The sequence below is a fragment of the Colobus angolensis genome, unplaced genomic scaffold (genome assembly GCF_000951035.1).
Source record: "Colobus angolensis palliatus isolate OR3802 unplaced genomic scaffold, Cang.pa_1.0 Scaffold465, whole genome shotgun sequence".
NCBI classification, from domain to species: domain Eukaryota; kingdom Metazoa; phylum Chordata; class Mammalia; order Primates; family Cercopithecidae; genus Colobus; species Colobus angolensis.
The window spans coordinates 947,528-959,313 of NW_012118099.1; the positions used below are offsets into that span (position 1 = coordinate 947,528).

At 39.6% G+C, this 11,786-nt stretch overlaps 1 protein-coding gene across 1 annotated transcript in view; it reads left to right on the forward strand.

The window, feature by feature from the left end:
• The window catches only part of CAMK4 (calcium/calmodulin-dependent protein kinase IV), a 273,484-nt gene that overhangs the window by 255,098 nt on the left and 6,600 nt on the right, over nt 1-11,786 (forward strand). Inside the window, exons 7-8 of the mRNA XM_011958288.1 lie at nt 4,365-4,440; nt 9,815-9,941. Of these exons, the coding sequence (XP_011813678.1) occupies nt 4,365-4,440; nt 9,815-9,941 (203 nt within the window). The remainder of the gene's footprint in view (nt 1-4,364; nt 4,441-9,814; nt 9,942-11,786) is intronic.

The following is an 11,786-nucleotide window of genomic DNA, read 5'->3' on the forward strand; positions in this document are numbered from 1 at the left end:
ATACTCCAGCCTGGGTGACAGAGCGAGACTCCGTCTCAACAACAACCACAAAAAATTAGCTGAGCATGATGGCAGGCACCTGTAATCCCAGCTACTCAGGAGGCTGAGGCATGAGAAGCGCTTGAATCTGGAAGGTGGAAGTTGCAGGTTGCCATGCCATTGGGCTCTTGTCTGGGCAACAACAGTGAAACTGTCTCAAAAAAAAATTATATATATATATATTTGACAGTTATTGAAAATGATATCTAATTGTGTCTAGGTATTTTGACTGTGTTGCACTCCAATTTTTTATGATTTTCAAAATAAGTTATTTTAAAAACAATTATTTTTAAGATAAATTTATTATGGATGGCATAAACACTTTTTATTCCTTTTGTCTGTTAACTTCACTGTGGGATGTTTAACTTTTAACGTGGCAAGTTTACTCACATTGCAGTATAATGCTTCACAAAGAAATAAATTGCCTTTGGAGAGTAAGGTTGCACCCAGTGCTGTGACAGATAGGTCAGAACTTGCCATGTCAGGTGTGAAAGTCCCTGTAAAGTGGATCCAAAAAGCAGTTTGTGGCACACTATTCATTTTCCTTAGAGTTCTTTGGCTGGGAGCTATTAGCAATGCCTAGAGAAAACATCTGACCCTTGCCAGTATGTGTCTCTGTTCTGCCCAGGGTGGTAGGGTTGATTTCACTAGAGCCAACAGGATGAGTCCCTACAGGGCAGCATGCACACAGTAGCTGTTGTAGCAGAAGAAATGAGAAAAGGAACAGGTCTACAGGTTAGAATGCTTGTTCTTGTTCTCTCTTCTTGTTAAATGATCAGTAACATATCCTTTACTAATAATATAATGGGTAGCAGGTTAAAACTCAAAGTTAACTTGGAAATCAGCTATTTGGATTCATTTACAGTTTAGAGGTAAAAAACCAAGATCCAGAAAATGTGGAAGACTCTCCCAACATATTTCTATATTTATGTTTAAATGTCAATGTGGGGCTTGATAGCATTTCAGACAGGATAAGATTCACTGATGTGAAGACCTGCATGGAGAAGGACTAACACATGTTGAATATGCATGCTCAATATGTGTGCATTCGGCTCCTTGACTGGAACAGCTCCCAGAGACAAAAACAGGCAATAGCAGCCCTCCTGCAATGGCAGCATAATCTGAGTTCCCCTTTACAAGTGAAAGTTCACTGTCAGGGCTGTTGGGCTCAAAGACACTTTCTGTGGGGTACAGGTTGCCCCAGAGAATGAAAGCTAACCTGACAGAGTGAACGATGATAGTTGGCATCAGCCATGCATGTTTCTTAATTTTGTTAATTAAACCTTAAAAGAAAAATTTTCTAGGAATAATTCACCTGTAGATTAAATAAAGCTTTTTGGCTGCAGATACAGTTCCTTAAAGGATGCATCTTGCTGAATTGCTGTGTAGCGTGCTGGAATGCACACCCTCCTTTCACTGTACAGGTTCTTTATCTCATGTAGGGGGCACTTCAAAAAGTTTGTCAGAAAATGGTGAAAAGTGATGAAAAAATATAAACTTTATTTCTCAACATAAACTGCATCAAAGTCAAGACACTTTTGTAAGTGATAACACCAGCCATTTAGTCTATCCCTAGAGAACTGAGGATCCTGGGAATTTAACCATGTCAATGCAGTCTTTTTACATTATTAACTGAAAAAACAATAAGTGTTCCTTATAGAGATTTTAAGATAAGGAAACAAAAAGAAGTCAGAAGGAACCAAGTTACTACTGTAAGGTAGATGCCTCATTATTTTCTACTGAAAGTCTCACCAAATTGTCCTTGTTTGATAAGACGAATGAGCATGAGCATTTTTGTGGTGGAAAAAGATTCTCTGGTGAATGTTTCCTGGGAATTTTGTTGCTACAGCTTTGGCTAACTCTCTCAAAACAGTCTCATATGAAATGCATGTTATTTTTCTTTGGCCCTCCAGAAAGTCAACAGACAAAATGCCTTGAGCATCCAAAAAAACCATTGCCATGACCCTTGCTCTTTACCAGTCTGCTTTTGCTTAAATGGACCACTTCCACCTCTTGGTAGCCATTGCTTTGATTGTGCCTTGTCTTCAGGATTATACTGGTAAAGCCATGTTTTATCTCCTGTTATAATTCTTGGAAGAATCAGTTCAGGATTTCAATCCCACTTATTTAAAATTTCCATTGAAAGCTCTATTTTTGTCTGCATCTGATCTGGGTACAACAGTGTTGTCACCCATCAAGTGGGAACTTTGCTCAACTTTTAATTTTTCAGTCAGAATTGTGTAAGCTGAACTCACTGAGATGTCTGTGGTGTTGGCTATTGCTTCTGCTGTTGCCAGTCCTCTTCAATTAGGCCATGAGCAAGATTAATTTTTTTTCTCAAAAATTGATGTGAATGATCTGCCACTATGGGCTTCATCTTCAACATGGTCTTATCCCTTCTTAAAATGAGTTATTCACTTGTATACTGTTAATTTCTTTAGAACATTGCCCTCACAAACTTTTTATAAAGCCTCAATGATTTCGCCATTCTTCCACCCAAGCTTTACCATAAGTTTGATGTTTGTTCTTGCTTCAGTTTTAGCAGAATTCATGTTGCTCAGATAGAGGCTCTTTTCAAACTGAAGTTTTCGCCTTTTTAGTGTCTCAAACTAGATCCTGTTTGGACATGTTATGACAAGTTAGTACAAGTTTAGTTTGGTACAAAAAATTGTGAGATTCATGCATAATTTTTTTATAATACGCATTTTCCATGAACTTTTTGAAGACGCCTCATATTTTATGTAACCCAGCTTCTACAGGGAAAAGAAACCTCTAATTGGAACATGATGAGAGTTAAGGGATAGTATGGGAAGAGGTCAGTGGAACACCCACAGTATTCCTTCCTGTATGGTAAATCCAGAATCCCATGAGGATAGCCTCCTTCCAGAGCTCACTTTTTTCCTTTCTTTCCTTTCTTTTTTCTTTCTTTGAGATAGAGTCTTGTTCTGTTGCCTAGGTTGGAGTGCAGTGGTGCCATTTCTGCTCACTGCAACCTCTTCCTCCTGGGTTCAAGCTGTTCTCCTTCCTCAGCCTTCCGAGTAGCTGGGATTACAGGCATCTACCACCATGCCTGGCTAATTTTTTTGTATTTTTAGTAGAGACAGGGTTTCACCATGTTGGCCAGGCTGGACTCAAACTCCTGACCTCAGGTGATCCACCTGCCTCGGCCTCCCAAAGTGCTAGAATTACAGGTGTGAGCCACTGCGCCCGGCCCCAGAGCTCATCTTGATAGGTAACACTGAATGTGACATTTCCAGTCAGCATGGACAGAGAATCCTGTTTACTTGCATTTCAGCCCCCATCCCAGAGAATGTTGTGGTGTGCTCATCCCGAAGGCCTTCCTCAAGCAGCCATCAGCATTAATCAAGAAGCTCCTTCTTCGAGAACGCTGCTGGCACCTACAGCACTTGTGTTCAAAATCAAGAAAGGCCACTCCGGATAATAGGCCTGAGCTCTATTTCTCCATAGATGGTGGGGCTCTCACTTCCCCTTTTCTTCTGTTGTTAAATAGGCAAACAAATAACACCGTTAGTATTCAGGGAAAGTGCCTGGATCCAGTTAATTACCCATTTTCACAAATCTAAGGTAATAAAAATATAAAAGATACTGCTATTCTCCACACCAGGACTATTTTATGGCTGAGAAAGCCTTCCTTTTTCACAACAGCAGGCAGAACTAATACAAGCCGCCTCACTGTGCACAGATAAGTCTCCCTTTCTCAGTTCATGACCTCAGGCTGATTAGGATCAGCTGCTCTCTGGAGACCTACATGCATCTCTCAATGCCAGGACATGTGCCAGGGTACCTCCTAGCTCCTGCTGCAACCGTCCAGACTAGATACTTGTAAACCCTCCTCACCGTCTGCACTGGTTTCCACCCTGCACACTGTCAGACCCACACACTCACTGACACACCCTGCTCCCAGCAGGTCTAGATCTCAAGGCAGCATAATTGTGACTTTTTTCTCCTCTGTTATGTTTAACTTTCTTTCTTTTCTATGTACAAAACTCCCTTTGAAGTACTGCATCTATTGTAGCAGAGATATAGCTCTATCTACTTGATTTGAGCAGTATCATTATATTCTGACATAGAATATTAAAGTTAATAGTGTTATTTTATGCATCCCAAACACAGATAGACTATAATCTCTCTTACTAAAATAGACATAAGTATTTATAGCTTCACACTGTGGTTTGGGGAGAGAAGACTGATTATAAAACTGTTCAGAAACTTTTTTGATGAATTTATTTCTTTCCCATTGCTTGATATTAAAATATAAATGTTGACTAAGCTCTAATTTAACACAATTTTCACTTTTTCTGCAGCACCTGAAATTCTTAGAGGTTGTGCCTATGGACCTGAGGTGGACATGTGGTCTGTAGGAATAATCACCTACATCTTGTAAGTGAAGAAAAGCAATATTAATGGAAACTGTTTACCTTTCTGTGACATTTTCTAGGTACCTCTAATTCTCATAAAAACCGTAAAGATTACTTTTTGCCTTTTTGTGATTTTCTGTTACATATTAAATGCAGTTAGAATTTCCTGAAAATGAACATTGCCTTTTATTTTGTAATTTTCTTGAGACCAGAATTTTTGTCCAGGGCTTTCCTATGTCTATATCCACTATGTAATGTACAGCAGATTTAGGGAACAATTTATTACTTGATAGTAGTAAAGAATATGAGCCCAAGACCACCTGTGTAAACTTGCTCTTATTTTACTTATTTGCATCTCATAGAAAATTATTACACTTAGTCCTTTTAAAAGGGCAAATGACTATTTAATTTATTTTTTTATTTTTTTAATTTTTTTGAAACGGAATCTCGCTCTGTCACCCAGGCTGGAGTGCAGTGGCCGGATCTCAGCTCACTGCAAGCTCCGCCTCCCAGGTTCACGCCATTCTCCTGCCTCAGCCTCCCTAGTAGCTGGGACTACAGGCGCCTGCTACCTCGCTTGGCTAGTTTTTTGTATTTTTTAGTAGAGACGGGGTTTCACCGTGTTAACCAGGATGTTCTCGATCTCCTGACCTCGTGATCCGCCCGTCTCGGCCTCCCAAAGTGCTGGGATTATAGGCTTGAGCCACCGCGCCCGGCCTTGACTATTTAATTTCTTAAGCAATTCCAAACTGGCATATTTTTTATCAGGAATATTTTTAAAATATTTTAAATGCATTTTAACTATCAATTTTGTTTCTTATTTCTGTTAGGTTTTCAAGGGTCTTAAATTTGACACCCTACACAAATTTCTTGGGAGAAAAAAATGAGTGAAATATTTTAATCTCTGGTATCCCCAACTCCATTCCTGAGCTCCTGTCTAATAAGAAATAAGGAGTTTCATGAAATTTCCTAAAGACATCTTGGAACTGCAGGTGGTGATGAAAAAAAATCAACCAAATAGAAGAGCGTCTGAGAAGGAAGAATACTGTAGAACAACTAAAAAATAAGATATCGATGCTTTCAAGAGTTTAGTTCAAAACAAGGAGACTTAGTTGCCATTTAGAGAGTACTACAAAGTTAGTTGTTGGAATGCATAATATTCAAATTCAGAGAAATTTTGAAGGGTTTGAAAATAGATATATTAGTCTACCTGGGCTGACATAACAAAATATATAGACTGGGCGGTTTAAATAACAGAAAGCTATTTTCTCACAGTTTGGGGGCTGGAAGTCCAAGACCAGAGTGTCAGCACAGTCAGCTTCTGCTGAGGACCCTCTCCTGGCTTGCAGATGGCCACCCTCTCACGGTGTCCTCACATGGTGGGGAGAAAGAGAGAGAAAGCTCTGTGGAGTCTCTTCTTATGAGGGGACTAATCCCATGAGGAAGACCCCACTCTCATGACCTCATCTAAACCTGATTGCCTCCCAAGGGCTCCATCTCCAAATACTATCACATTGGGAGCTGGGGCATCAACATATGGATTTTGGGGTTGGAGGGGGGAATACAATTCAGTCCACAGCAGAAAGCTTTTAATTAAAGTTGTTTTTAACTTTAAAAAATTCAATGTCCTGGTGATATGGACTAGGAATGGGCTAACTGTGGTAGGGCCCACAAGCACGTTAGCAAAATCTAAGTTCACCTGATATACAATGGTTGATAGCCAAGACAAAAAGGTTTAATAAGCAACTGATAAAATAGCCACCCACTAATATGTAATACAAAAAGATATTTTCTGTGCTCAATTCCTTGTGTCTTTAGAAAAGCTTGAGAAGGGCAGGGTGCAGTGGTTCACACCTGTAATCCCAGCACTTCGGGAAGCCAAGACGGGTGGATCACAAGGTCAGGAGATCGAGACCATCCTGGCTAACATGGTGAAACCCCGTCTCTACTAAAAATATAAAAAATTAGCAGGATATGGTGGTGGGCGCCTGTAGTCCCAGCTACTCGGGAGGCTGAGGCAAGAGAATGGCGTGAACCCAGGAGGCGGAGGTTGCAGTGAGCCGAGATTGCACCACTGCACTCCAGCCTGGGCAACAGAATGAAACTCCAACTCAAAAACAAAAACAAAAAAAGTGTAAGAGGAATTTGGAGAGGTAAAGAATCCTGTTTTTGTCCCCAAAACATAGGTTTGCCCCTAAAGTAGAAATATACCCAATTAATGTACCAATATACCAACAATTGTTACATTGTTGAAATGTACTGGGAGGCATTAAGTATTAATGATATGAAAGAACTTGGAGAGATGGAATTAGGAAATTAAGTTACATTTACCCCGAAAAATTGGAATGTGGAATGCATAAAACTTAATGATATCACTGACACGGGAAAATGAAGGGAAAAATATAATTACTTGAGAAATATTTTATTGTAACCCTGAAAATAGTTCTAAAATTCTGTCCTATCCCCTAGTCCATGACCAAATTATACAAACTATTTTATATATTTCTTTTATCTTTATAAGCGTAAGGTAATTAATTAATAGGTTTAGTTGAAAGTAAGAGTGGTAGCCTTCAAAATGAAAATAACAGTGCTGCTTACAACTAATATTCTTTAGTTTTTGGCTAACTTATGTCAGGCTCTAAGCCTGAGGATGTTTTGTTTACTCTGTAGTTCATTAATAATTGGTGAAGTCCACTGGCGAGGTTGACTGGCACATTTTCTTCAGTGGGTTGTGCCACTGGATCTCTGTATTTCCTTGATTGGATTGGTTTAATGTACACTTAGTGGCCTGCTGAGCACCTGAGACTATGACCTCTAACATCTCACTCATTTCACCAGAGTGGCTTGGAGACAGACAGAGTAGAGTATGAAAAGTAACCCAATGAAGAATTAGAACTAAAGATCAATTTTGTTAATGCTTCCTGGGAAAGAAAATCTTACAATGAAGCTACATTATGAGCTTCAGTCAGATTCTTTCTTCTGTATTCCAAATGTTGAGGCATTTGTTTTACCGATACTTGTCTGTATGTACATAAATTCTGGGGCTCTTTTTTTTTTTAATAAAGCCATGAATAGACATTGGATTCTTCCTATCAGTGTAAAGAACTCTGTTACCTCTTTTGCCCCTCTTCTTGTGGCTACTGCTGCATTTTAACTTCACTCTTTGCTTCTGTGTGTGTGTGTGTGTGTGTGTGTGTGTGTGTGTGTGTGTGTGTTTGAGATGAAGTCTTGCTCTGTCGCCCAGGCTAGAGTGCAGTGGCACAATCTCGACTCACTGCAACCTCCGCCTTGGGTTCAAGCGATTCTCCTGCCTCAGCCCCCTGAGTACCTGGGATTACAGGCGCCTGCCACCACGCCCGGCTAATTTTTTGTATTTTTAGTAGAGATGGGGTTTCACCATGCTGGCCAGCCTGGTCTCAAACTCCTGACCTCGTGATCCACCTGCCTCAGCCTCCCAAAGTGCTGGGATTATAGGTGTGACCCACCGCGCCCGACCCACTCTTTCCTTCTTAAGAGTTCTAGCTTGTCACCACCAGGCTATTGATATGGCCTTGCTATTTCTAAGAATGCCATTAGGCTGAAAATGAAAATGAAATTTTCAAATGAAAAATGAAAATAGGCTATCCTATTTTTTCTCCCAGGAATTCTCGTATCTTTACCTTTTATACCTAAACCCTCTGCCCCTACAGGCAAAAGCTGCAGGACTGGGTCTTATGATCCGATCAGAAATCAGATAGCATCAGAGATTCAAACTCTCTCCTTTAGCTTCAACACTACAGTTCTGCCCTAAGGCTTGAAGTTGACACCTTTTACCTCTGTCACCAAAGTACAAAGTCACTGACAGGACTGAAATGAGAGAAAAGGCATGTGAACACTATAACTCTTGAGTGATCATTTTTGTCTCTAGATTTTCAGAAGGGGAAATATAAGGAAACTTCTACACTAAGTCTGGAAAGCTGGCTCATTCTCCATGACTAACTGCAACAGGCCAAAGGTTTCTAGTGTTGTGGAGAGCAGGGCAGGGCAGGGCAGGCAAGGCCAGACTCTCCCATTGTCAAGGTGAGGACATGTGTCCCATCTCACCTTAGGCTGCTTTTCCACAGGCCGGTCGGGAATGAGATTCTCTGTGCAGACTCTCATTAGTAGGGAAAGGGAGAATGCATTGGCCCAGGCCTCTGCACTGTCAGGCCTTGCATTTTTCTCGCTGACTCCAGAATATCTGGAAGAGACAAAAATTCTCCCAGTGGGACATTCTCTGAGCAAAAGGACATACGAAACTGCTTCGTTCTAAAAACTCATTGTATTAGGATGCACTTTAATTTTTCATGCTATATGTAACAAACCTGCATGTTGTGCACATGTACCCTAGAACATAAAGTATAATAAAAAAAAAAAAAAATTCATGGTGTGTACCAACCTGGTCAGCTTGACAGAAGCCTTTGGGAAAATGTCTTTTATTCATCCTCCCTCCCATCCTCATTTTTTTTCAAATGCAACACATGCCCTGGCATGGGCTTTTTTAAGCAGTTCCCTCTTGGTCCCTATTGATTTTAGAACTTCCACCCATCTATAAACAGTGGACGCTTGGTGGTCCCAAACAACTCGCTTTTCCTTTCTCTCTTGTTAAGATGCCCAAGATAGTTCTCTGTCCCTTTTATCCCATTTTTCCCATTCATTTTTAAACTGACTCCATAGTAGAAAATGATACAAAGAATAAGGTAAATTGAGGCTGCTCATCTCTTTGGCTGCATCTGGTGGCTATATTAATATTAAACATCTTTTAAGATCATTCCCTGACAATAGTTTCAGCTCCTATCTTTGTTCACTCTGAAATCCAAACTGGAATGTAATGGAAATATCATAAAGCTTTATTCATTTCTATGAGGATTTCATAGAATAGGGCAGAATAAAAATAAGTGAAAATTTCTTCTTTCCACTTTTTAATTTCTTTACTTTCAAAATCCCAGCTCTTCCCTTTCATATTAAATTGGAAGTCTATTCAATCTCTGTCTGCCTGTCTGTCTTCTCAATACCTGTCAAAAAAATCCATGGAAAGGCTTCAGCATAATGTCTATAATGTTAGCTATTATTATTCTTGTTCTTCTGTGTAATAAGAATTGTAACAATTATTATTATTAGACAATAATTATAATTATTATAGCTTTTTGTCAAAATCCTAAGTTGGTTTTATATTAATTCCTACTTCCTGAGGACTTGATTATGTGTTTACACTATCAATAGTGAATTGTAATAAGGCAATTGCATACTTGTGCTAAGTAGACTTGCTTCCATAGCAGGAAGCTGTGAAAAAGAACAGTCCTGAATTCCTAGAGAAATTTGATGAAATATACTTGAGCTTTTAAAGACATTTTATTCCCCGTATTTTGTTCCTCTAGACTTTGTGGATTTGAACCATTCTATGATGAAAGAGGTGATCAGTTCATGTTCAGAAGAATTCTGAATTGTGAATATTACTTTATCTCCCCCTGGTGGGATGAAGTATCTCTAAATGCCAAGGACTTGGTAAGTGTAACCAAAACAAAATGAAACAAAATGAAATAAATTTATTTTTAATGAATTAATGGGCAGTACAATTTTTAAAAAATTTGCCCCTATTAATGTCATATTTTCTTTCAATTTTAAAGTATTTTTAATGAAATTTGTTCATTAATGTATTTTCCTTTGAGAATAAAACCTAGATATGTTTTTGAGTCATCGCTAGTTGAATTATCATAAACTACAATTACCACAGTATTAATGAGCTTTTACTACCTGATAAGTATTAAAACCTTGCTTATGAAGAAAGCTGTGCTGGGTAAATTCAAACACAATTGACACAGAATTCTGTTTTAACATGGCTTGCAATTGCCTAGAATTTAGATATACTTCATTTCTTGTTTTTTTTTTTTTTTTGAGACAAGGTCTCACTGTCACCCAGGCTGGAGTGTAATGGCATGATCATGGCTCACTGTAGCCTCCAACTCCTGGGCTTAAGCAATCCTCCCACCTCAACCTCCTGAGTAGCTGGGACACAGGTGCATGCTACCCCACCTGGCTAATTTTTAAATTGTTTTTGTAAATGTGGGATCTTGCTATGTTGCCCAGGCTGGTCTCAAACTCTTGTCCTCAGGCGATCTTCCCACTTTGGCCTGCCAAAGTGCTGGGATTACAGGTGTGAGCCACTGTACCCAACCTAGATATACTTCAAGGAAAACAATATTGCTTCCTGAAATTTCATTCAAATTTATTAAAATATCCTGATAGTAACATAAGTCCCACTATGTAGATTGGGATTATAAAAATGTTCCACTGTGTTAATAGTTCATTTTGTTTGTTTGTTTTTACATTGCTTCTCACTTAAGTTAATGCTGACATTTGTTTACATTCAGGAAATCCATACCTTCTGGGGAGGTCACTCACCACTTATAAAATAAAGAGGATGGTAACATGAGATTGAAACATTTATCATCAATCCACTAGAGAAAAACCACACAGACATAATCAAAAGCTGACTTTTGAATCATAGAAGGTTAGATGTACAAGAGGACTAGATGCCTCCTAAGAGGCATCTAGATGTACAAGAGGACAATTATGTACAACATGCCTCTTAGGAGGCATCTAGTCCTCCTCTCATTTTAAAGATGAGAATGCTAAAGACCAGAGAGGTGAAATGACTGCTAAGGTCACACAGCTTCCCAGCAGAAAGACATTATTAGGGCTGATTCAGTTGTTCAGACTCCCTTTCCAGTCCTCTTTTTTCTTCAAGCATTTCTTCCTTACCCTCTGTGTTCCTTCATGGAACAGATTCCCTAAGGCTCATGGCTTTTCCAGCATGACTGGGAAGAGAAAGTCAGTGTGTGTGATGTGTGATACATAGATATGCCATTGCAACTCCTTCCTCAAGTCATACCTCATGCTCCCAAACATCCCTTGAATCCATCCAGTTCTCTCCCCTGGACCACTGCCCCAACCTCCTATCTGATTTGCCTGCCTCTTCTCATACCTTTCTCAAATACAGTCTGCACAGGATTCAAAGGGATGGTCTTATAAATAAATCACATCATGTCCTTGTCCTGCTTTAAGAATCTTAGGATAAAATCCAAAACCCATAACAAGATCTACATGATGCTGCCTGGTCTGGGGCCTGCCACTCTCTCCTGTGCCATCACTCACTTGACATCTCTCTCCTTTGATCACTCTTCAGTCTAGTGTACCACATTTCTAGTTCATCATCAGCACATCTCAGGATATTGCCATGGCTCTTTCTTCTGCTCTGTAATGTTCTCTCTTTCTTCCTCTCCACCTTCTCCTCCATTACACATACACCCATACACACACACACACACACACACACACACACACACACAC